A 26,032-nucleotide genomic window follows, 5' to 3' on the forward strand; every position below is an offset into this window, starting at 1 on the left:
TAACTTCTAACACTGTCCATATTATACATAGTTTGGCCTGAATTTGGCCGTTCCCCTCCACCAAGTGCAGTAGCTAACGATGGGATGCAGCATATCAAGCCATGTGCCTTATGCCACATCAAGCTTAATCAGTTCCTAGTGAGCGGTTCCGTCCGTTTCCGTTCCTGGTTCTTAGTTCGCTTTTTTTACTCGATATCTCACTAATGAGAATGAAGACTTCTGCGACTAGCTGGTCAGATATTAGTAATGCTCAACACTCAACACATTTCCCTTGCAAAGACTTCTCTTCTTTCCTAATACATACCTAGATATAGACTTGAAGAGGTGTATAGTAGTTTGAATAAGGGGCCTTACGTCGTCATACCAAAAGTACTATAGCATGGATGGTATTATTTTAGAGTTTGGAGAAACACCCCCCCCCCCTTCTTCCCCTTCTATCTTCCCGTTCCCCACTGGTTCGATTTTGATAAGACGGCGGCGCGATAAGCGAAAGATCCCCCGAGCTTTAACTTTAGCATGGGGAAAAGCGGCATTACGATAGAATACTCGTCTTTCAACATCTGCTCGATAGATTAAAAGTTTGGTGCCGCTTTCACTCCGCTCCACCCTATTCACTTCACTTCACGCCTCGAGCTCGAGCTTATTTGCTTACTTTAAAGTGAAGCCGCGACTTGCGAGACCTTCATTGATTCACATCCTTCTCCCGTGCTGACGAGACATCTCTAAACATTTTCCCAAGCCAGCCCAGCCCAGCCCAGCCTCCTGAACAACACACACACACACACACATATATACATAATTGACGATTCAGCTGGAAAGAGCCCTATCAATGCCCAATTCAATGCCTTCCTGATTCCCACCCATCCCAAACCTCGTAAACTGATGCTGGTATGTACCGTGTACATGTGGCAGCACATCAGCGAATCTGTCTCCAGTCGAAAGAATGAAAGAGGGATTTATCCACATATGATACCCACAGAATGTAAGCCATCGAGCCGCGTCCGTCCGTTCGTACCTGTTCGTACCTGTTCGTACGACCCCTACGCCCAAGAGTCCCAATAGCACATATCTGTGGTAACGTAACCACGCGAACCAATATACCAGAAACATGCTCTTCTCCACCTATCTCCGCCTCCACTCCGTTCCTGCTTTCTTTTTTGTGGAGTTAGTAGAGTAGCTAGAACTCCGTAGACTATCTAGAACATCCTCACCGCATCTCTACCGAGTACTCCGTTCCGTACAGTATCTGCAGATGACTTGCATGCATGCCCAGCATCTGTCCCGCCTAGCCCGCAGCGGGTGACTCGCTTTCCGTACTGTTGCACAACACCTAAGGTACACCTACCTGCATCGTCTCACGGCATCACGCCACCACCACCACCAAATCTCAATAGATGCCTATATTTAAACATAAGCAATCCCCAGCGCGTATAGTACAGTACGGTATATACATTTAAAATTCCAAGCAAGTCTTATTCCCCTATCACATTTCTCTTTTACCGCCCGCAATACTTTATTAATTGACTCCTGCTCTGATCATTTTATTGTCCAGCCGTCTCCACCCGCGCTGACTGATGATCGCTGATCGCTATTTCATACAGCAGAGATCAGATCTGCTAGCAAGGCTGAGATGCGATGCGATGCTTAACTTCATCGATCGGCTTGATTTACATCATGTTTAATTAGCCTTCCAGCTCAGTACAGTACGTTGCCGAAATGTAAGACGACGTACCTCCCTTCTCCCGAGTGGGCTTTCTTTCCCTTGTGTTGACTGGAATCTATTCGAGTGCTATCAAGTCAAACTAGCATGCACATGAGCCGCAGTTGTCTTTTACAGTACCCCGCAAGTCGCGCGCGACTTTCCCACTGTAATATCGGTCGATGTGCATGTGTGTTGGCATTAAACCCGTCGTTTCTTTTGTGAAAATAGGGAGGAGAATGGATTTGAAAGGATTAGGAGGGTCTAGGTGTATCGTAATATATTGCTTGGGGGTCCTTTGATGTTTGACAGGGATCTCGGCGAGCGCGGATTTCTCATTATGATTCACGAGGAGATGCGAAGGCTTGAAGTGTGCGAGTGCAGCTTATAAGGCATGGTGTAAATGTGCTTTATGACTGTTACTATTTCTCGGGGGGACCTGTGCAATGAGGTTGAGGTGGGGTTTTGTCAATGTAGGGGAAGGGACTTTGTAGTGAGAAGTCGGCCATTTATATCTTTAGAGTTGTTATACCATTGTTGCAACTAATTTTTCTGCGTCAATACATGAAACGGGGTTAAAAGTCAAATGGCCAACCTCAAGGGAACCACGAAGAGTGAGTTGTCACATAATTGTATCTCATACCCCTCTTAAGGTGCACGCGTGAGACGAGGTCCAGTTAGTAATTCAAGATATAAGAGGAGAAAACCACGACCGCGACTATATTGTAGAAATTCTAGAGCCACGATTTGAATAGCGAGACGTTCACCTCCCTTGCGTCACTTGGCTGGTTTATAAGTACCCTCTTCCGAGCATGGAAATCAAGACGAGAATTTCAAGTGTCTACGGAGCCTGTCTCTCATGGTACAACGTTCTCAACGCAAGTGCAAGTATGGTCCTCAGTGTAGCGCCCTACAACTTTTCTTCCTGCCTCGTCGTCACTGCTTTGCTTAATTACCTCTCCCCGTTCATCGGTGCCCTCAGCTACTCGGTGCCGTCCGGTCTGGATAGTCAACAGATAGACTTGCCATTCGTCTTGCGCACCGTACAGTAATAATGGTGTCAGAAAACCGGAGCAAAGACTGTAGGCTCTAAGTGGTTTCAGTAATCTCCGTATATGTGATTCGGGACTCATTCTGTGGGGTGTTGGCGCCGTTAGAGGGGTGCATTGGTTTGGTATCATCCTAGGATTGGGAATGCTAGCATTCAGTGTCATCTTTGGGGGTTCGATATCGTGAAGTTATCATGTCGACAGCTTCAAAGCAAGCCCATCCTCATGACCTCACCCACCGGCCGAATGTTTACTGATTCGAATCCAGGATCTCCATCACTATTATTCGGAACACATTATGTTTTCCAGTGTCCTATGCAATTAACCCTTGGATCAATGGCATAGGGCTGCAGAACTGCTTTAGCTATAGTAGCTCTTGCCTGTACATGGACTCTCACCTTTGATCTAATGATATTCTCTGGGAAGAGTCTGCGCAAGGTTTCGGAGAAAAAAATACTGGGACTATGTTGCAACAAGTGTGGCTACGTCTCACTAAATACATAGTCCTCGTAATTTATAGTACTTATCTATTGGGACTCCGCGAACGAGAATAATAAAAAGAAGGGGTTGTTTACTTAATTGGAGCTACTTAGTCTACATTTGCGTCTCCTAATTCGATTCCTCGTTCTCTAGCAGATATTTGGGTTGCTTTTCTGAAGATCTCAGCCGACACGGTTCGGCCGCGCATCAATATACAGGTAAGACAACGACGAGGAAGCTAAAAGTACAGAAGCAGGGAGTTGGGAATAACCTCATAGGCACAGCACAGGCTAATTCCATAAGCGAGTCTCTAGCGCCTCAATCCATAACATGAACGCGACGGACTTCTCCTAATAAAACGTGGCACATGGCAAAACGTAATAGATGCTTGAGCTAGACTCCAATGTTTACGTCGGTCGGTACTTTGTGATTTTTGCCCTGGACTTAGGTGGAAAGTGGAGCGCTTGAGAAATTACAGCGGCTATTACGTTTTGCTTTCGTGGTTGGTACTTGTACTTGTACGAGTATAGGGGTATGCTTAGTCATCTGTTGCGTTTCGCTCACCAGGCTCAGTGACACACCTCTTAGCCTAGACAGAGGGGACCCACTGTGTTATATACCGTCGTCTTTGACTCACATAGCATGATAGAAAGATTTATTATTGTTAATAAGGGTTAGGTGGATACGATTATTGTACTATTTTGAGTTTATTTTCATAACAAGTATAATATACAAGTTATAAGTTATAAAGGATAGAAGATATGAGTCTACTTCACTGCTGCACGACCGTAGAGGTGAGACTATCCCTAGTTGGCGTATCTAGGTCTGCGCTCACAGATCCACCTGAATGAGCGAAACCGCTTTGCAATTATGACAATGCACGGCTGGGAACGCGTTGAGCCAAATGACTCACTACCTTGACGGCATCGCACCCCCCGAGAAATAGTATATAGAGACAATTATATCCAGCAACGATGAATTGACCTTGTTGCTTAACCTCAGTCCCTCTTACCACCATGATGCCTAAACCAAAGACCCTTCAAGTCGCGGCCGTTCAGGCATCGCCCGTGAGCTTCGATCTCCAGCTCAGCCTCAATAAACTGCAAAAATTGGCCGCAGAAGCTGCCTCGGCAGGTGCTGAACTAATTGTGTTTCCGTGAGTTTTCATGCTTTCAATCTCTTACACTATGCACATCTTGATGTGTGACTAATTTACCTTTCACCCGGCCAGCGAGGCTTTCCTCTCAGCGTACCCTTGGCGATATGCGTTTGATGCCACAATTGGAACCCGAGAACCACGAGGTAATGATTGCCACCAACAAATCTCGACTATATCGCAGAAGGAGATGCGGGGCTAACTTGATTGCGGCAAAGGAAGAATTTGGTATGCAAAATATTACGATTCGGCTGTTGCGATCCCGTCTCCTGAATTTGATGTCTTGCGCGATACTGCCGAGAGGAACAAAATCATGCTATCTGTGGGCATCATTGAGAAGGAAGGCGGGACTCTCTACTGTACAGCCGTGTTGATAGGGAAAGACGGCAAGCTGCTTACCCATCACCGCAAGGTGAGTATATAGAAAAATGGGTTCATGATAGACGAGCTGACAATTTCACAGCTTATTCCCACTGCCGCGGAAAGACTTGTGTGGGGTAGAGGAGCTGGTGATGGCCTTCAAGTTGTGGATACGGAATTCGGAAAGATGGGAGGCTTGATCTGGTAGATTTTCCCGATTGAGAATTTCAAGCAGAAGGAAGTTAGTTAACCTGTTTTAGTATGGAGAATTATATGCCCGCAGCCAGACTGGCATTATACCAGCTTGGGATCGAGTATGCTTAATATCCCTGAACTTTCCGGGCTACAAGCTAATCATGGCTGTGTCAGAATATACATTGCCCCGCATGCAGACGATTTGCCTTCTTGGGTAGCTTCGATGCAGCACATAGCCAAAGAAGGACGCTGCTTCGTAATTTCAGTCAATCAGTTCTGCAAAGTCCGTCTTCATTTTTACATCCTTGGGAACAACATGCTGATATGAGACAGGTCTCTGATTTCCCAGCCGATTATCCACCATTCACAGCCGATCACCATGACCGTAACCCAGCAGGATCGAAGTGGGTAGCAGATGATATCTTGAACCATGGCGGCTCTTGCATTGTCGGACCGTTGGGAACGTTCATCGCTGAGCCAGTTTGGGACAAGGAAGAGATCATATATGCTACGCTGAACTTACCAGATTTGACAGAAGCTAGGGTAGGTTATCTGGTAGTATCTAAATCAAAAGTATCCGCTGACTTGGTGATTCAGATGGACTTTGATCCTGTAGGAAGCTATTCTCGTCCTGATATATTGTAAGTTATTGTCTCACCATTCTCCATGATATGCTAATATAGTTCAATGTAGCACATTAACCGTGAATAAAAAAACGGGGGTCAGTGTTTCATTCACCGAATAACTTAAGAGATGGATAGATCAAACATGTTAATTAGAGAAGAGAGTCCACGTCTAGTTAATCTCTATATAAGAGCATAGTATTTAGTTAATATATATAGTAACTATTAACTGGACCTTGCCGAAAAATGGTGTTTTGATATACCTTAGTCAGTTGCATCGCTATACCTCTTCTAGTAAAAGGGGCCGCCAGGGCTATTTAGCGAGCCATCCCCTAAACACCCCAAACTCGTTGTGGCAAGAGCACTGCACCGCTACTTTCTCGGATAGCACGAGGCATGCAAAAAGAGCTTTGAAGAGATATATATAGCGGATTTGCATCTTGTGCAAGGTAGCAAATATCTAAAGAAGGCGGGAGTTTCGCTGCGACGATGCGTCTCCCAGAAGGCTTGGCGATCATTAGTGTACGCTGTTACGCTGTATGCCGTAGGTCGTAACGTTGGTAGTTGTACTGTAGCCTTTGAAGTCTCGTTTGGTGATTGTGGATTCTTGAAATGTGGTGGTGTTATTTAAGGCATTGGTTTATCATCTATTACAAGCTGAAGCTGGCAGAGAAAACTTTGCTATTAGTATACTACATACCCTCTTCTAGATGTCACAAGTTACAACGTTGGTGAGAAATTAAACGATCAAGAAATAGAAGAGGTGAATGATACTTTGAAGGTCCACAAATACAGACTACACAAGCTATTCGCTTTCCACTGCGATCTTATCGCCTACGTTAAGTGTAATAAATTCAAAGCACCACTCTGCTTAGGGGTACAAATAGTGATTGATCAATGCATTATGAATAGTCTGGAAGGTATGGTAAAGTAACCTCTAGTTCCGTGCCGACGCTCCTATCCCATGCCATTTCCCAAATTCGGTGCCCAATTATCCAATATAAGGTGAGCCAATCCGCGTACTCCCATTTCGTCATTACAATCTCCTCGATCTAGGATCTAGGCAAAGCTTCTATTAGGCGCAGAGTTCTGCGTCTCAGCATGGGTCACACTGTGCTTCTCATCATTGAGGGTGATTCCCCTCTCACCAAGAGCCATTCCAGATGCGAAGGTAGAGTGAGGAACCCAGCCACGTGACTTCCTTGGTGTAACCTCTTCCAACATACGATCAACCTGCTCGAGAGACAGACCCTTGGTCTCAGGCACAAGGAAATATGCGAAGAGGACGGAAATCACACAGAGAGATCCCCACATGAAGAAGATCTTGGAGGACAGGTTGGCGTACTGCTTGCCGACGAGATATGGGGTGATGATGGCGATGATGCAGTTCCAAAACCAGTTGGACGCGGTAGATAGACCGACTCCACGGGATCGGATGGGCAGGGGGAACACCTCCCCCACTACTACCCAGGCACACGGACCCCAGGTCATGGCAAACATGCTGATGTTGATGCAGATAAAGGCGATCATGGCTGCGACGGCGGCCTTGTTGGTCTGATCGCCCTTGTCGCCACCGACGGTGACACCAATGATACCAACAATGTATTGCGAGATAACCATTCCAGTTCCACCAAAGATGAGCAAGTTGCGGCGACCAAATCTCTCGACCATCCAGAATGAGACCGGGGTAGATAAGACGTTGACCAAGGTAGAAACCAAACTGATCAAGAAGGGGTTGGATATTGTCTTGAGCGAGGCGAAGAAAACGACACCTAAGTTCCCATTTAGTTAGTACGGGTTGTAAAATATGTCTCAGCTTAGGATGTAACAAACCATAGTAGAAAATGAAGTTAATTCCGGTCAACTGTTGCATCATCTGAAGTCCGATACCAAGAAGAGTTCGTCGGAGGTTGCTATTGGCGTCTGACAAACCACCCTGGAAGCAGTTGGTCCACTAGATCACGGGGGAGTTAGTTATTTCCTCTTCAAGAGTGTTTTGAGAGCAGAAGAAGAGCAAGTTCCCTATTCAGGAAGTATATAAGGAGTAGTTGGAGTACATGAGATGAAACATAATATAAGGGGGTAGGGTAAAATCAAAGAGTCAGTTATCCTTACGCTGGCCATATAGGAAGTCTGAGGAACGACAGAGAGCTCGTACTCGTTGTTTGCAATGATTTCGGCAAGCTCGTCCTGGATATACTCTGATTGAATAGGTTGGCCACGGACGCTGCTAAGTGCATTGGCTGCCTCGGTAAGCCTTCCCTTCTTGACGAAGTAACGTGGGGATTCTGGCAAGAAGAACAATCCTACACCGAGGATAAGAGCCCAGAGGAATTGAACCGCGATTGGAATGCGGTATGAGCCAGTGTCGTCACGGCTTTGTGTGGCGTAGACGACGCAGTTAGCCAGGAGAATGCCGATGGTGATGCAGAATTGGTATCCGGCGACCAAAGCACCGCGGACTTTCTTGGGGGCAACTTCTGACATGTACAAGATGACTGTGAAAGTCTCAAGTCAGCTGGAAGAACTAAATTGCTACGTACAAATGATACTTGGCACTGAGGGGGGGTTTAGTGTCACATTAGCGCAGCACATGGGCTCCACTTCTTGCACTTCATCCTCTTTCCCACCCGAATAGGTAGTCCTCTTGATATAAAATAAGTGATTCAAAATAGGAAACTTACTAATAGCAGAAATAAACCCAACACCAGTGCCGGCAATAAGACGACCGACAGTCATTACAGCCAGCGTAGTGGACGCAGTCTCCAAGATACAACCAATGGAAAAGGTCACGCAGCCAACAATAATGGTCCAGCGACGGCCGATCCGATCGGCTACATCACCAGCGATGATGGCACCGAAGAATGTACCACAGGAAAGAATGCCGGTCAAGAGAGATTGTTGCCATCCTGGGAGAACAAAGGCGTCCTTCTCAGCTTGGGAGGCGTTTGGCCAGGGTACTGTGAATAGTCAGAAAACTGTTCATGTGATCCTCAAAAAAGAAGCAGAAGGAAATTCAATTAGGCAATTCACATAGTTCGGCTGAAGCGGCGCTGACTTGGTAGAATCTCCAAATCTGTCTTGCCAAAGGTTTCAAGGGTAAGAGATCGTTGGGAAACTTACTTCGAGTCCAGTGTATTGTCGAATGTAATACTTCATTCCCATGATACCACCCATCCAGCCAGTGTCATATCCGAAGAAGACACCTCCAAATGCGGCAAACGCACACATCAAATAGGCCTTGAGGGTGACGGGCGCCTCGATGCGGGACGTATCTGTCGTACCATGGATTGCTAAGCCTCCAGCCATGCTGAGGGATTGATGATGGTCAAGCGTTGTGGTTGAAGATCGAGGGTTGCTCGGTGGTAAAGAAGTCGATGTCAAAGAAGTCAAAGATTTAGAGTCGAGCAAAGACTTTATAGATCGTTTCCGCACTAGCAAGGCACCCGCCAACGCATTTGGTGTGAATGTGGAAGAGGAATAATAGTTTACCCGTCTATTGACTGGCAGATCGTGGGGTCCCCAGGGTTTTTATATCATTCTGCCAAGTGTTCCACATGGAATAGATTTTCCACACATTCGGTCCTTCTCGAAATAGGCCGTCATTATCTCATATTATTGTGTAAGTGATATGGAATAGTTCTTGTCCATCTTGATCTCGATCAGCATGGGACAGAGTCTCTTGTCTGCAGCCTAACTTCTGAGTAGAAGCCACGGCTTCTTGCACCGGGTAGATTCAGCTCAATACGGCTACTTACCTCCAAAATGCACCCATGAAAAATGGACAACTCCAGGCCAAAACAATGTCATGATGCGGGGATGGACAAACGATAAATCTAGGCACTACCCCAGTAATTCTCGTGGTTCCAGATATTGGAAATAGCGGTACATGCTACAATAATAGAATACGATTGTGCGAAGTAATCTGTACAGTACTTGGGCCTTCTCGAATATTGTCTCAAAAGGATTGAACAGAAACGCTTGATAACTAAAAAGACGAAAAAGCCCAAAGATGAGATACGCACAGTGTCACTTAAGCACATGCTGTGTTGAGGCCGGAGGATCCTACTGCTGTGTTACCTTGGACATGCAGAAGCAAGATAACCTCCCGCAGGTACAGGCCCAAATGATTCTAACCCTCAGTACTCACTGGCTATCCAAAAACTCCCCTTTGAATGTCCTACGCCGGTTAGGACATTCTGCTTCGACAATATAATACCTTTATCCGCCCCTTCGCATCAGCGTCGTGACTAGTGATAGAGATTCACGATCTGCCACGTACTCCGCGTGTAACTTCTCAACGGAATGTTAGCTTTAGTAGCTATCCTAATCCTACTACACCCGATTAGCCACGCCAATAGTTACAACGATACCAGGCTACAACTCCGTACACCTAACAACAGCTCGGAGGATCCTTCCCTTGCGTCCTTTCAGCAAGTCGTATAACGTCTGCAAAGCATCACATCATGCGACGCCTCTTGCTGTCTGTGCTACGCATCGAAAGCCATACGCAATGGTGCTCTTGGCACGGAGTTCGCATTCGGAGGAAAAGCACACAAACATGTGCGCCGTGACTTGTGGTGTTTCAAAACAGCGAGAATATATTTAGAACGTCTGCGATCTAAGCATCATGATACATATTTGCTACAAGTGCGAGAAGGCTAATAACATAAGGCTGGAAATCTAGCACGCTGGATGGCGGAGAGGGGGTCATACCGCAATACTGCATGGAGCACAAATAATATTGAAGCTCGTGAAGGAAAGGTGAGTACCTCCGTAGTGGCAGTCCCTTTTCTCAGCTCCGTGGTCTGTGGGAGGAGCGAGTCGTCGTATTACTTTCTCTCATGAAGCAACAGGTAACGGTCACTTTCACGGTTACGGTTGGATGCAACGATACAGTTTTCACGCCATCAGAATGAACATACACTAGCCACCTATGGCACTTGCGGCGAAAACTAGTGGCTGGATAGACGCCGATTAAAACGGATGTTCTTGAGATTTGCTGATCTTGTGGATATATGAAAATAAGAATAGAAGTAGTTGCAAATACGAAGTAAGTGTAAGGTCACACGCTGACTAAGATCAAGCTAAGATCTGACTAAAATTTCACATGACATGGTCCGAACGACGATCACCTCTACCGCGTGAAGAACGACTACCCACAGCTTCTCCCGCTATCATGATTTGCGTTATTGAGGGTCGTCCGTCTTGCCAATTACTTGTATAACTTCCTGCAATTGTTGAGATGTGCACGTGTTGGTGAATCGAGACGACCGTCACTTTCCCCGGACGCCGCGTCGTTAAATCCGGGGTAAGATCTTACATTTCCCCGGATTCATGAGCTACAATGACGGAGGAATGTCGCTACGAAGAACCGAAAATCGCCTCCCGCGTCTATTATGTATCGTCCGATTTAAACGTCGGGTGGAAGCTGAAAAGATATGATGACTTAGTTCACTCCTGGTCCGGAGCATGCCTCAAAGATCGGAAGGTTGGCTAAACTTACCTTAATTGTTGCGAGGGACAGCAATCAAGCCCCACCATGGTGGGGGGGTATGCATATAGAATTCTGCGTGTAGGTCCCTGCTTCTCTTAAATAGCAGCTCCTCGCAAGAACCACATCTAGTACTCAAATACCTATCCATTTATACAGCATGTTTATCTGCTTCATCGCTACTGCGGCTCTTCTTGTCACTTCTGCTGTCGCTAGTGTCTCAAACTCATCATGCGGTACCCAATCCCTCTCCGTGTATCCTCTTCCGGATGGAGTACCGTCCAAAGACTCATTCTCGGTCAATGTCCGATCAAGCAATGGTAATGGAACTTGGGAACCTCTCGGAACATACTTGGCGACACTCAGTGAGATCGACACTACGACTGGTGGGTTTGATAGCAAACAGTCTTCTATGGCCTACTTCGACTTCTGCGGCTCTGTTGATGTCTCGGTCACTTCAATCGATCGGCCGATCCAGTCCGTAGTAGTCAGGCCTCTTTCATACGGCATTGTTCCCGAAGTACAGGCCAACACCCTTACGTTCACACTCACTCAGCCACGCAATCTTGTTATTCAAATCGATGATGATATTTTTGATGTGCTACACCTGTTCAGCAATACTATCGACACGAATGCGCCCTCACCTGATGATCCGAACGTCATTTATTACGGACCCGGCATCCACAACGTCTCCAGTGGTACTCTTTCCATAGCCAGCGGTCAGACTGTATACATTGCTGGTGGCGGGGTACTCACATCAAGTGTCCTTTTTCAGAATGTCACAGGCGCTACGCTTCGAGGGCGTGGTGTCCTATATAACACACCAACAGCCGCTGTTACTGTTGCTTACTCGAGCAATATTATCGTCGAAGGTGTTACCTCTCTAAACCCGCGGGGCGCTGCCCTGGTAGCGGGGGAAGCGAAAAACTTATCAGTCAGTCACTTGCGATCTTTCAGTTCAGAAGGATGGGGCGATGGCATCGATTTGTTTTGCTGCCAGGATACTGTTGTTGATAGCGTCTTTATGCGCAATTCCGATGACTGCATAGCCATTTATCAGCACCGTAATGATTGGTATGGAGATTCTAGTAACATCACTATTAAGGACTCCAGTCTATGGGCAGATGTAGCTCACCCCATAGTCATGGGCACCCATGGAAACACTGATGATCCGGAGACCATGGACGGCATTTTTGTTACAAATATCGACGTCCTAGACCATCGCGAATTTCAAGTGCTCTACCAAGGCGTGATCGCGATCAACCCAGGCGATAACAATTTGGTCCAGAACGTCCAAATTGAAGACATTAGAGTGGAGGACTTTCGGCTTGGGCGCTTGTTTGACTTGCGAGTTACGTACAATCCCGCTTATAACACTGCTCCTGGCCGTGGCATTGAGAATGTTACCATCCGGAATTTCAGTTACAACGGAACGCATGCTGACCTTTCACTCATAACCGGGTACGACGAAGAACGCCTTATCAAATTCGTCACGTTTGAGAATCTAACTGTTAATGGCAAGAGTATTGCCGACACCATGGAAAAGCCTGCTTGGTATCTCACCTCTGACTACGTACCCATGTTTGTCAATCCACATGTCCAGAACCTCACTTTCGATGCTTGAGTACTCGGGGAAGGGATTCATTTCGCAATGGTCCTCAGCTTTAGTGCCTTTGATCAAGGGGCTGTTCTTTGTATTGGAGGAAGTAGAACTAATTTTACCTAATTCAAAGAATATCACTCACACTAAAAAACAAATGCGAAATGGCTTTTTTGCTTGAGCACATGGTTCCGGATGGAGTGATTCAAATACCCGACGGACTTTTTTATGTCAACTATGGATTAGCTTTCAGTTCCAGCCAATTAGCAAAGGGCAAGTATAAAATTCGTCTTCCGGATTTTTATACAGTCCAAGGTTCATAACAAGCTGTGATATAGATACTACTGTTGATCGTAACCAAAAATATCCTAATTAAGATACCAAATCTTTACTATTACTAGCCTCCCAAATATGGAATACAGATATCTTGGGAAGTCAGGCTTACAGGTCTCCGCAATTTCACTCGGAGGCTGGCTGACATACGGTGGTCATGTCGAGAAAGGTACAACCCCCATCGATCCCAACAATCTGTAAACCGTGCAATCTAACAACTTTAGACAACGCCTTTGCCTGCATGGAAGCAGCCTACAAGTGCGGAATAAACTTCTTCGACTGCGCCGAAGGATACGCAGACGGAGAGTGCGAGCGCATCGTTGGCCTCGCAATCAAAAAGTTCGGCTGGAAGAGAAACGACATCGTAGTGTCCACCAAGATATATTTCGGCACCACAAGCGGCGCGAGTGCCGTCAACAACATGGGCTTGAGCCGCAAACACATCATCGAAGGCTTGCAAGGCTCACTGGAGCGACTGGGGCTGGATTATGTGGATCTGGTATACGCACACAGACCAGATACCAATACACCGATTGAGGAGACCGTACGGGCCTTCAACCACGTAATCGTGCAGGGCAAAGCCTTTTACTGGGGGACTTCCGAATGGAGCGCCGCTGAAATCGCGACCGCGTGGGGAGTGGCGAGTAGACTTGGCATGGTGGGACCGCTGATGGAACAGCCGTGTTACAACATGTTCAACCGGGCCAGAGTCGAGAGTGAATACGCGCATCTGTACGCAGAATACGGTATGGGGTTAACCACGTACTCGCCCCTGTCTTCCGGCATCCTGACCGGGAAATACAATAACGAAATACCTGCCGATTCGCGCTTCGCCGACAGGGACTCGAAGGAGTCTTTTATTGCAGCTATGAATCGACAGTATGGCAACGATGACTGGACTAGCAAACTCGACGTTGTCAGGAACCTGAACCCCGTTGCCGAGAGACTTGGGTGTACGATGGCTAATCTGGCGTATGCGTGGATCTTGAAGAATAAGCATATTTCCTCTGCCATCACCGGTGCGAGCAGACCCCAGCAGATCTATGATGCTGTGAAATGTTTTGATACGATCAAATTACTCACGCCGGAGATCATGGAAGAGATCGATGGAATTTTGGGTAATAAGCCTGTGTCGTAGTCACGGTGGTTTACCTATAATTGGAAGAGAGCTTTATGGAGGTAGAATTTTGAAAACTGACCCGTTTGTTCGAAATGAGGAGAGGAAACATTGGTTATTTGCTCAAAAAGCATTCCCGCTCAATGAGACATGAAACTGTTAGCGATTCTTAGATACATCCCCAGCAGTAAAGAATCAGACTATCTCAAGTTTTCTGGGGAAGAAAGATTTATCCTCAAAAATGTCAACTTTATTTACTCTCAATTTACGTACATTTGGGTTTCAAGCCATGAAGTTAAGTGTTTGCTGTCCTATGTATACCACTAGATAACGGAAACAAAGGAATCATTTTCATGCCATACGCAGCTCCTCTTTACGCTTCTCATCCTTGGCTTCTTGAAGTTTATTAGCCAAGGCTACAGGTCGTGTGCCCTCGGTTTCAAAGATAATATCGATTTCTTCGAGAGAAAGGTGTCGGAATTCTGGGAACCACTGCCATGTCGAATAGATAGCAAAAGCGTTTATACCCATGAAGATAAAGTATGTCTGGTAGCTAATATTAGTGTTGTATCCCTGGACTAGACGCATAGAATGAATATGTTACGTACCTTCCATTGGAGATCTGCGAGTACGACGGAGAATCCGTATGACATGGCAAAACCAAAGCAGTTCTGGAAGAACGAATATATCCCCATCCCCTTAGCACGTTGGCTATAATGGAGCACTTCATTGGGATACATGTTATGCAGGGCGTTTACTAACAAGGTCAGTCTTTATGCCATCAACTTGGGTGAAATAATGCTACTCACCGAAAACGCCAGTACAGACATTAAAGGCAAATATTGCGATGACCACGATATAGCCGTTTGGCTTTACACCAATATTGGAAGCATACAATCCACCGCAAAGCGACATGAGCGCAAGGAAGAAGATATAAACACTCCAACCTGTGAAAAGCAAGGTACGACGGCGAACCCTATCGACAATGAAGGAACCCCCAATTGTGGCGAGGTAGCTCACACACGTTATCCCAAGATTGATGCCCAATACTTGCTGTGTTTTGGTGATTCCAACAAGTTTAAGGACACCTGGGAGGTAATATGTGAGCATGCCAGCGCCGTTGCATTGTTGAAAAAAGCTGTACAGGAAAATAACCCATACTCGTCTTCGTGCGTTGGCGGTCTTGAAGAGTGGGCTGAAGTCCCAGGGTTTTGTTTCATGGCGTACCATAGATTCTCCAATCTGCTGCATCTCTGCAACAACGATCGGGTCGTTAATGTCTTCGGAAGTCGTGTGATAACGTGCGATGATCCTCCGCGCCTGATCATGCTTTCCTACAGCGTAGAGGTATCTTGGTGACTCGGGTGTACAGGGGTAGATGAGAGTTGCGACTATGAGAGGCGCCCCGATCTGAAAGAGCATGGGAAGGCGCCAGCTCCAATTGTTGTCCATGTAGGACCCACCCAGGAGAACCACAGCAATCACAATGGCTCCGATGCTATAGGAAGCGCAATAAAGTCCAATGGCCAGACCTCGACTTGCAGAAGGTGCGATTTCACTCATGTACAGTGGTCCAACTGTTGCTGAGAGTGATGCACCTACTCCGCTGAAAACGCGGCCCACGATGAGAGCAGAACTATTGGGTGCTGTAGCCATGATAATACCACTGAGAATTAGAATCACGTTGCCGGCAAAGCTGACCCCGCGGCGTCCAACCAGGTCGGATAGCCATTGGAAAGGACTGGCAACGACATTGCCAATGGACATGGCTGCATTGATGATGCCCAGTGCAGCACCACTTGTTCCGACATTGAAGTGGCTCCTAAAGGCTGGGAGCGCTGTGATCCCACCAATAGAGGAGCCATCGATTGCAAATGCAGCGACACCTAGCATCAAACCGTTAATTCCCGGCTAGAAACCTCGAGATAATTAAGCGAAGAATAACTTACTGAGCCCCTGAATCATAATCACGACTGCTAGGCGACGTGCTGCACGTGACTTTACACTGAACGCATCTTTGGAAAGTTTGTCCAGGTCCATGCGGTTAAGGTCATGCTTGGCGGCTTCGACTGAATCATCTTGGATCTTCTCATTCACCTCATCATCTAGGGTGTGTTCATGGTGGATGACGTCCCCAGTCTTTGCTTCTGCCATGTTGATGATATAGATAACCTTAGTAGCGAGGAGATTGAAAGGTTAGGACTTGGGGAATTCGCGAAGTATGAGAGTGTTCCCTTTGGCTTTTCGATATTGATCAGATGGCCAGGATACTTATCCTTTTATATCCAGGTGAGATATCTGGGTGGCACGGAATAGTTCCAACTATGCGATAGCTCCACTTACAAAGTCCCCATGAGCATTGATAATCCCCGCATTCCCCAGACCCAACACATGTTGAGTGTTACCATCCCATCACATAATGAGCTGACCCAATCTCAAAGGGCTGTTGGTCGTATCACCGGCCTCATTTTCATCTAGGGCGCTACGATCCCGACGGATAATGTCAATGAGGCGTCAAAAGGCATCTCACTTTGACGAGAAACTTCGCCAATTCCACTATCTCCTCTCTCTTTCCATACGACAAGGTTTCTTCCACAAAATCGTGATCATGCATTACATCCCTGCAACGATGTCCTTACTGGTGCGGGGTAAGTAAGTACAACACCCCACGGCCGCGAGCCGGGCGAAGTCTCGGACAGTGTACCGAACGTGGGACTCCAAAGCGCATATTCATAGAACCGACGGTTAATTGACATATCAATGCTGATGTGAGTTGATGCGCACCACTTGCATATTCCGATGTGATCGCAAGAAGATCACTGCTCTAAATGATGGTAGGCGGGTCCGTGTGGTGCCTCGCCAGGTGTCACCGTTGGCATGTGTCTTCGTCTATTGAGGGGTCTTAAGCTTTTCACCTGTCATCCAGTTCTTGCGTTCTTCGTAAGTTCTTTAGGCAGTTCTCGCGAGCTCTGATAGAACGCTGTATCGTTGGACTGAGAATACCATACTTCAAAACAAGATCCCCGACCAGACACCAATTCGCAGCAGAGTGTCAATTCGTTTCTGGGTTTCGGCGGATAATCTCAATATCAGCGCCAGCAGTAGGGTTACATAAACCCAGAGAAGCAGAATGTCTTTCCCAGCATCAGTTCCCGACTGGAACAATCTCAAAGTTCTTCATCGCAATACCCTGACGCCGAGAGCACATTTCCACTTGTACGAAGACGAGAAAAAGGCGCTGACATTTGACCGCACCCAAAGCCAGTATAAGTCGCTGAATGGATTGTGGAAGTTTCATCATGACACTTCTCCTTTCGAGGCTCCGGAATGGGAGACGGCCAATCCCTCAGCTTGGGATGATATCAAGGTTCCTGGAATGTGGCAGCTTCAAGGCTATGGAAAACCGCAATATACGAATGTGAACTATCCTATCCCTGTTGATCCACCAAACGTTCCTTATTTGAACGAGACTGGTTCGTACTGGCGCCAATTCCACCTGCCTACAGAGTGGCAAAATCAGCAGATCAGATTACGTTTTGAAGGTGTGGATAGTGCATTCCATCTTTGGATCAACGGCCATGAGGTAGGATATAGCCAAGGCAGCCGAAACCCGTCCGAATTTGACATCACGCCGTTCTTGGTAGCAGGAGCCAATTCCATTGCGGTTCGAGTATATAAGTACTGCGATGGCACGTACATCGAGAGTCAAGATCAATGGTGGCTTTCCGGTATTTTTCGCGACGTCTACCTCATACCGTTCCTCGCCAGTAGCATCATTGACTACAAACTTGAGACCATACTCGATGATGGTTACAAGAACGGGCTTTTGAAGATCAAATTGAAAACTCAAGGCGAAGCAGGAGAGGTGCACGTCAAATTGCTGGCTCCCGGTGGCGAGACCATAAAGGAAGAGATTGGAAACTCAAAAGAGCCTATCTCATTCTCCTTGGAACCACATCTGTGGTCAGCAGAGGATCCTTACTTGTACAAGGTGCTGATATCCTTTGGCAAACGCGTCATTAGTCAACGTGTAGGATTCCGGCGGATCGAAAGCAGTGGATGCACGTTTTTGGTTAACGGAAAACCCATCATATTCTACGGAGTGAACAGACATGAGCATCACCCCCTGTTTGGGAGATCAGTCCCATATGAAGCCATGAGAGCTGATCTGGTATTGATGAAACAGCACAACATCAACGCTATCCGCACGTCTCATCAACCCAACGACCCTCAATTTTACGATGTTTGTGATGAGCTTGGATTTTATCTCATTGGCGAAGCAGATCTGGAATGCCATGGATTTGACCCTCCCGAGCGTGGGAAAATAACTGATCCCACTCTGGAGGGACTTGAATTGCAGGAGGTTGTCTTCAAAGCTGCGGCCAAGTGGACTACAGACAATCCTGAATGGCGAGATGCCTATGTCGACAGGGCTACTCAGCTTGTTGAGCGCTTCAAGAACCACACGTCCATTATCCTCTGGTCGCTAGGTAATGAGGCGTTTTACGGGCGCAACTGCGCGAGTATGTATGAATGGATCAAAGCAGCAGATCGACCAGGCTCGTCCATTACGAGGGAGACAGAGAGGGCGAGAGTACCGATCTTTACAGCGTCATGTACCCGACAATCGATCAGATGATCAAATTTATCAATGATAAGCCAGATCGACCCCTGGTTCTTTGCGAGTACGCCCATGCGATGGGCAATAGCCCTGGTAGCTTCAAAGAGTACATCAATGCCTTCAGGACAGAAGAACGGCTACAGGGCGGGTTCGTCTGGGAATGGTGTAATCACGGATTGTTGACTGAAAAGGATGGTAAAAGCTTCTATGCTTACGGGGGAGATTTTGGAGATGAACCCAATGACGCTGATTTCGTTATGGACGGGCTGGTGTTCTCAGACCATTCGCCAACTCCCGCCCTCTCCGATTACAAGGAAGCCATTGCACCTATCACCGTCAGCCTTGTCGACGGCAAAATTAACGTTCGTAATCATTACGATTTTGTGGACTTGAGTCGCCTTTCGTGTTACTGGGAAATTCTTCAAGATAATGTCTCATCAACACCAACTGAGGTTGACCTGCCGTTGATCCCAGCAGGGGAGACCCGCATTGTTGATATACCCATCGGAAAAATAAATGCCAGCAGCGAGGCGTGGCTGAATTTGGCTTTTCGTCTGAAAGATGACACCAGGTGGGCGAAAAAGGGACATCTCATCACTCTAGCTCAGATACAGCTATCAGGATTGGAGAAACTTCATCTTGCCGCATCCCCACCACCGACTGCATTGACTTGCAAACAAGTACAGACTCTGTTAGTTATCGAAAGTGCTGATGAAGGTACTAAGTTCTCCTTTGACTTGGTCCGCGGAGCTCTCACATGGGAGTCAGACGGCCATCCAATCTTCCAACAAAGCCCTGAGCTGAGCATAAACCGTGCTCTTACGCAGAATGACCTCGGATTCGGCGGTGACGGAAATGAGTGGAACAAGTTTGAGCTTCATCGAGTACAAACGTACGTGCGAAGTGTTACCTGGAAACACCAGGGAGACGTCGTTGTCATCACCGCAGGGGTTCGCGTCGCGCCGCCAATACTCGAATGGGCTGTTGATGCCTCATTGACGTACACGATACACGGTTGGGGGGTGGACATTAGAAGCACCGGTTCCTTCTCCGGAAACCACCCCAAATACCTGCCACGATTAGGCCTCAAGATGTCGCTTGCTAACAGTTTCGATTCTTGCACATGGTTCGGACGTGGCCAAGGGGAATCCTACAAGGACAAAAACGACGGCAACAAGATTGGCCGCTACACTTCTTCCATTGATGGTCTGTTCACCAACTATGAGTATCCGCAGGAGAATGGCAACAGAATGGATACGAGATGGGTCAAACTGCAGTCGAAGACAACTGGTGTGTTGGAGGCTGCCATGGAATCACCGTTCAGCTTTAGTGCGGGACACTACTCATTGCGTACGCTTGATGAGGCGAAACACCCCTACGAGCTTCAGCGGGAGGAGGAAGTCTTTTTGAATTTAGACTATGATCACCATGGAATTGGATCCGGAAGCTGTGGCCCCCCCCCTCTTCCCCAATACAGGCTGGAGGCTAAACCTTTCGACTTTACCACCTCGTTGCGCCACACGAAAAAGGCGTAGTTCTATTTGGGCCCTCATTATTTGAACTAGATAGCTTTTAGAAGATATGAATTACGTTTTCCTTGAGCTGAGCTGATGAAATCTTACACAGTGGAGGGGAGGTGATAATCAGTATAGGCCTGCTCCAAGATCTATGGTTGCTGCGATGCGATAACATCAAGTACAGTACCTGTTGGTACCAGTACGAGTAATGACTAAGCTAATCGGTTGGTCCGTCAATCACGTGGTATAAAACCCACCCCACCTCCACAACCCAACCCAGCCCAGCCCAGTCTGGCCTACCTTATCTTACAATGGTGTATTTCTTCTGGTCGTGTACTCACTAAAATAGAGACGACGACGAACAAACCATTTCCAAAGCCAGGTGTATATAAGTACGAATTGAGATGTGATATGCGACATGCGCACTAATCAGGGTACTGACTGTACCATGTGGTGGTGTGCTACTGCAAACTGATATCTCATCCACCCTATCCCATCCCATTAGGATACCGTCTCTTGCCGCTCGGTTTTCGTTCTCTTTCCTTGGGAAAGAACGAGGCGGGGTTGACCGCCCAAGCACCGGAGAAGTCCCGAATTACCGGCCCGCCAAAATACGAGACGGGTATTTGTATATCGATGTCTGTGGAGGCAGAAGATGCGAAAAAGCTAAACACCCCTCATTCGTCAATAATTCTACACCTTTCGGGTACCGGTACTGTATCGTCAGCCTCGTCAGGCCTGAGGCTACCGTATAGTATGGAACAGAGCGGCTCTGTTGATGACAGAGCCTCTTGTGACTTGACACCAGAAGCCCAGCCGCAACGACGGCTTAAAAGAATACAGCGTGCCTGTGACAAGTGCAGCACTTTGAGAACAAGATGTGATGGACACACGCCGTGGTAAGGCCTCATCATGAACTCATAAGTGTCACGTTGCTATACGCAGCACCTACTCCGTAACCATGCTAACTAATGTTCCTTGGGATTCCAGCCGACATTGCAAAGGTGTGGACCCCGAACAGGAGATACTCTGATAGCCCATCGGCTTGCACGCACCAACTGACTTGTTGGTGGCTTTAGAGTACCATCTTGTATGTGCTTACACAAGAGTTCGCCGTAGACGAGGAAGAACAGCCAATGTTGCTAAAACGACTTCACTCGAAGCAGTTACACAGGATCACCCGTCTCAAAATCAGGATACAGACCAAAGCCTCAATGAGCCTGACTACCGCGAGGCCGAGAATGTACCAAGCACCAACGGTAAAATAGATGCTGTGAATCAGCCAACAACTACAGCTTCGCCGGATTCCTCCCAACAATTCCAACACGACACCTCCTTTGATCAATCCGAGGCGCAAGAAGTGTACCAAGTAAGGCCGAATGAGATAGGCACGTATTCCAACGGACAATATGGCGAGGTTTCTCCACACGATGTCTTGAGTACACACCAGCTTCCAGCCGTCACAGGCGGTACTGGCGGACTGGATCTGGATCCATCATATCAGGAATGGCCAAGCGATGACAACTTGCGGGTTTTCACCAGAGTGGTCGGTGCCCCCCAAACCCCAGCTCTCAACCAACCACCCCTTCAACAACAGCCCGTCGTGAACACTTTGTCGAACCTAGCCATGAGCGATTTACAAGCGCGAGCATCGTACCAACCTCCCCTCTCACCACTTGTTGGGCTGAATGGCCCAGATACCACGTCGCACGCTCGTACACCGCGCTCGCCATCTACAAGACTGTCCACGAGCGGGTTCACTCCACAAGATGATAACCTGCAAGCTTACCGAACCGATACAGGCTGCAGATACCCAGTGCTGCTGTCTTTGAGTCCATACGTTCGTTCTTTTATTCCGACCAAGGAACTTTGTAATCTCCTTGATATATACTTCACAGAACCCTCCAACTCTCTTTTCGAGTGCTCTTCACCTTATGTACTTACACAAATCATCCGGAAGAAATCGCTTCTTCGAAAGGATAGGCCGCGGAAGACCTCGCCAGCACTTTTGGCTGCAATAGTTTGGGTTACAGCACAAACGTCTGATGCACAGTTTTTCAAGACTTCTGCCAGGGTGAGAGCGAGTATCTGTGATCGGCTTTTGAGGGTTTGCTTCGAATTATTAGACGGGAAAGACCTTGAAGAACGCCCGTGGTCGTCATGTAAGTCTACGCCGCTGTAGCGCACGGTATGCCCAAGCTGATCATAGTCAGCGGCTCATGCATGTAGTAGCCGCGATAGGAGTCAGCACTCTGAAAGGAAAGGCTCTGATAACACACCTGATGAACGGGTAGAAACTGTAGATGACGTACTTACTCTGACTCTTATTGGAACTGTGGTATCAGGTGGACATATCAAAAGAGAAAGCACGAAGTGGTGGGCCAGTGCTTGGTCATTGGCCAAAAAGCTCGAATTGAACAGAGAAGTTGATGATGTTAAGTTGCATGGCAAAGACGGCCCGCAAGAAGCGTTTGAAGGAGAACAATCCAATTCCCTACAGAAAGTTCTTGAGTTGGAAGAGGCTAAAGAAGAAAGGCGCAGAACGTGGTGGTTGCTCTATATCACCGACCGGCACCTTTCGCTCGCCTTTAACGCCAGACTCAGCATTCTTGATGCCGAGTGCCATATATACCAACCACTGGACGAAAGGACCTGGCAGGACCTCGACTTGAAGCTTCCGCACGAGGTCCTGCATCGTTCTTTTAGTCCTTCGACAACTATTACGGGCGTTGGATTCTTCGAGTATTTCCTTCCGTTGATGAGCATCCTTGGAGACGTCGTGGAAGTTCATCACCTCACCTGCCATCCACGCTTTGGTCTACTGGACCTCGGGCCGGCAATTGCGCAAGTTGAAAGTTCGCTTAATACTTATGAAGCATCTCTCAGATCATTTGAAGAGTCATCAATGTTCCATGTGGAGCATTTTCGGTCTTCCCATGCGACTTTTGGCCAGGTGGGCGATAGCCAAGACTGGTCCGTCGAGCGTACACGGCAGAAACTTGTTATTGCGTACAGCAAGCATTTGGTTCATGTTTTGCACATTCTCCTACATGGCTGTTGGGATCCAATGACTATGCTAGATGATGGTATGGAACAATGGGTCACACCTGACAGTTTCTTCAAGTGCGCCACTCATGCAATATCTGCTGCAACGGCTGTGTCGGAGATCATGTGCTTAGATCCCGAGCTGAGCTTTATGCCATATCTATTTGGCATATACCTGCTACATGGGAGCTTTATTTTGCTTATCTTTGCGGATAGGATGGATATGTCAACAAGTGACGCTGTCATTGAGGCCTGTGAAACTATCATTAGGGCTCATGAAATTTGCATTACAACGCTAAATACGGAATACCAAGTAAGTGAAACGTCTCAATGTTTAGTCGATTCTCAGCAGGCGGCTTGTACGCGTGAGATGATCAAATACACCATGTCTAACATTGTGCTCAGAGGAATTTCCGAAAAGTTCTTCGATCAGCGCTAAACAATGTCCGCGGTACGACGACTGTGGATCATGAGCAGCATAAAAGTCGACGTCGCGAGCTACTATCAATGTTCCAATGGACAAAAGATGGGAAGGGTTTATTAGCTTGAGCAATCAGTATTAATGTAGTAGACTGATGCCGCATAATGCAAATAAGGCGATGCGTAGTGCTACATTTGTGAAGGACGATTGAATAAGTTATGTATATCTCTCACCTAGAGCCACACCGCGACTACTCTTCATAACGAAGAAGATATCTTTAATAGACCACATTCTTCCATGCATATGCATGGCGCAAGCGTCCCTTTTTGCGTCTCCACCTAAAATAGCGATCGCAAATATCCGACGGTAATTAGCATCTAGAATATGAGATGAAAATCTTCGATCTCTTCACTCAGCTGATGTATTTTGCTTTTATTTGATTTTCACGTCTAGCCATCCGGCATGACTGAAGCCCTTCGACTATGGTACAAGGCGCCTGCGTCAAAATGGCCAGATGCACTGCCTATCGGCAACGGAAGATTAGGAGCCATGATATATGGCGAGATACAACAGGAACGATGGCAACTAAATGAGGATTCGGTCTGGTATGGTTGCGCGACCGATCGTAATCCCAAAGATGCGTTAAAATATCTTCCAGAATTGAGAAGACTACTCAATGAGGGTCTCCTTAAGCAGGCAGAGGATCTCGTGGGTAAGGCATTCATTGGTATGCCGGAATCTCAACGCCACTATGAGCCCCTTGGCCATATCAACCTCACCTTTCTGCATCTGAAGGATCAGGTGACGAATTATCGCCGCCACTTGGATTTGAATGATGCCGTGGCCGGGGTTTCTTACGAGATAGACGGGGTGTGCTATCGTCGAGAGTCCTTGTCTAGTTACCTCGACGGTGTCATAGCAGCAAAGTTCTCGGCTTCACATCCTGGCATGGTGTCGTTCGATATGAGACTATTCCGCGGCCTCGATACCAATGTTTATATGGACTCTATCAGAGTTGTTGGTACCACCCTTATAATGAAAGGACAGACCGGAGGCAATGGCGTACAGTTTTGCCTCGTTGCAACAGTGATAATAGAAGGAGGTTAGTTTATTCCATTAGAGCTTTTGATCGGATACTTATGTTTATAGGGAGTATCGAGAGTATCGGGGAGACGATTGTTGTAAGAGACGCAAATGAGGCGTCCATCATAATTGCTGCAGAAACCACATTCCGCCACAACGACCCTGAAGCTACCTGTCTACAACTAGTCGAGAAAGCCATTCCAAGGGGATATGACCAGCTGAGGACTCGTCATGTAAAGGATTATCAATCCTTATTCTCCCGCGTTGACTTCCGCCTTGGAAGTGACGAGTCGCAGAATCTCGCAACATCACAATCCACCAGCGAAAGGTTAGCATTAGTAAAATCAGGGACTCTCGATTTGGGTCTCGTTGCTTTGTATTACCAATATGGACGATATCTACTAATCTCCTCGAGTCGGCCGGGGCTCAAAGCACTGCCTGGCACGCTTCAAGGTATCTGGAACGAGAGTATGAGCCCTCCATGGGGCTCCAAATTCACCATCAACATTAACACTGAGATGAACTATTGGCTCGCCGAGACATGCAACTTATCCGAATGTCACGAGCCACTGTTCGCTCATATGAAACGGCTGCAACAGAATGGCAAAGTAACGGCACGTAAGATGTATGACTGTCGTGGCTGGGTTGCGCACCACAATACCGACCTCTGGGCAGACTCAGCACCGCAAGATAGATGGATTCCTGCTACACTTTGGCCAATGGGTGGTGCGTGGCTCTCTACTCATATATGGCAGCATTATGAATTTTCTGGCGACAAGGCTTTCCTGGCAGAGGCATATGATGTCCTGCGCGGTAGCGTGGAATTCTTCTGCGATTTCCTGGTGGAAAAGGATGGCTATATGGTCACCAACCCTTCATTGTCGCCAGAGAATGTGTACAGGCTCCCGAATGGGGAAGAAGGTTGTATGTGCATCGGTCCCACCATGGATTCCGAAATACTCCATAGCCTATTCGGGGACTTCCTCGCAGCTGCTTCAATCCTATGCAATGAAGAAGACGAGCCCCTCAGGAACCGTGTAACGACTCTCCGCAACCAATTCCCACCATTACGCATCGGGCGTCACGGGCAGCTGCAGGAATGGCTAGAAGACTACGAAGAAGCCGAGCCCGGCCACAGACACATCTCCCACCTGTGGGCCCTCTATCCCGGCTCCCAAATCACGCTTTCGGACCCCCTTCTGATCGACGCCTGCAAGAAAACCCTCGCGCGCCGTGCCG

The 26,032-nt window shown here is 47.4% G+C and overlaps 7 protein-coding genes across 7 annotated transcripts; 4 read left to right on the top strand and 3 right to left on the bottom strand.

Annotated features, from left to right (window-relative positions):
- Positions 1–4,247: 4,247 nt before the first annotated feature.
- On the top strand, positions 4,248–5,684 carry NIT4 (Bifunctional nitrilase/nitrile hydratase; the record flags this gene model as incomplete). The annotated part of the gene is made up of 9 exons (XM_031149412.1): positions 4,248–4,384; positions 4,460–4,530; positions 4,603–4,796; positions 4,848–4,948; positions 5,005–5,058; positions 5,114–5,222; positions 5,273–5,482; positions 5,537–5,580; positions 5,633–5,684. 9 exons carry the CDS (start codon positions 4,248–4,250, stop codon positions 5,682–5,684), a joined length of 972 nt encoding a protein of 323 aa, XP_031005651.1.
- Positions 5,685–6,621: 937 nt separating this feature from the next.
- SNF3 (High-affinity glucose transporter) lies at positions 6,622–8,871 on the bottom strand (the record flags this gene model as incomplete). Its single annotated transcript, XM_031149413.1, has 6 exons — positions 6,622–7,334; positions 7,396–7,516; positions 7,678–8,060; positions 8,247–8,522; positions 8,596–8,638; positions 8,686–8,871. The coding sequence occupies 6 exons, from the start codon at positions 8,869–8,871 to the stop codon at positions 6,622–6,624; spliced, it is 1,722 nt and encodes a 573-aa protein (XP_031005656.1).
- A 2,345-nt stretch (positions 8,872–11,216) lies between these two features.
- Positions 11,217–14,127, top strand: KOB1 (putative voltage-gated potassium channel subunit beta; the record flags this gene model as incomplete). Its single annotated transcript, XM_031149414.1, has 3 exons — positions 11,217–12,637; positions 13,079–13,158; positions 13,214–14,127. 3 exons carry the CDS (start codon positions 11,217–11,219, stop codon positions 14,125–14,127), a joined length of 2,415 nt encoding a protein of 804 aa, XP_031005655.1.
- Positions 14,128–14,457: 330 nt separating this feature from the next.
- Positions 14,458–14,846, bottom strand: LHYA1_G004456 (uncharacterized protein; the record flags this gene model as incomplete). Its single annotated transcript, XM_031149415.1, has 2 exons — positions 14,458–14,652; positions 14,715–14,846. 2 exons carry the CDS (start codon positions 14,844–14,846, stop codon positions 14,458–14,460), a joined length of 327 nt encoding a protein of 108 aa, XP_031005668.1.
- Positions 14,847–14,907: 61 nt separating this feature from the next.
- LAC12_6 (Lactose permease) lies at positions 14,908–16,260 on the bottom strand (the record flags this gene model as incomplete). Its single annotated transcript, XM_031149416.1, has 2 exons — positions 14,908–15,992; positions 16,056–16,260. 2 exons carry the CDS (start codon positions 16,258–16,260, stop codon positions 14,908–14,910), a joined length of 1,290 nt encoding a protein of 429 aa, XP_031005667.1.
- A 4,620-nt stretch (positions 16,261–20,880) lies between these two features.
- Positions 20,881–23,838, top strand: xlnR_0 (Xylanolytic transcriptional activator; the record flags this gene model as incomplete). The annotated part of the gene is made up of 5 exons (XM_031149417.1): positions 20,881–21,143; positions 21,190–21,199; positions 21,281–22,406; positions 22,458–23,602; positions 23,695–23,838. The coding sequence occupies 5 exons, from the start codon at positions 20,881–20,883 to the stop codon at positions 23,836–23,838; spliced, it is 2,688 nt and encodes an 895-aa protein (XP_031005666.1).
- A 334-nt stretch (positions 23,839–24,172) lies between these two features.
- FUC95A (Alpha-L-fucosidase) lies at positions 24,173–25,834 on the top strand (the record flags this gene model as incomplete). Its single annotated transcript, XM_031149418.1, has 3 exons — positions 24,173–24,812; positions 24,860–25,717; positions 25,761–25,834. 3 exons carry the CDS (start codon positions 24,173–24,175, stop codon positions 25,832–25,834), a joined length of 1,572 nt encoding a protein of 523 aa, XP_031005665.1.
- Positions 25,835–26,032: the final 198 nt, after the last annotated feature.

The sequence above is a fragment of the Lachnellula hyalina genome (assembly GCF_007821495.1).
Source record: "Lachnellula hyalina strain CBS 185.66 chromosome Unknown contig00060, whole genome shotgun sequence".
In the NCBI taxonomy this organism is placed as follows: Eukaryota; Fungi; Ascomycota; class Leotiomycetes; order Helotiales; family Lachnaceae; genus Lachnellula; species Lachnellula hyalina.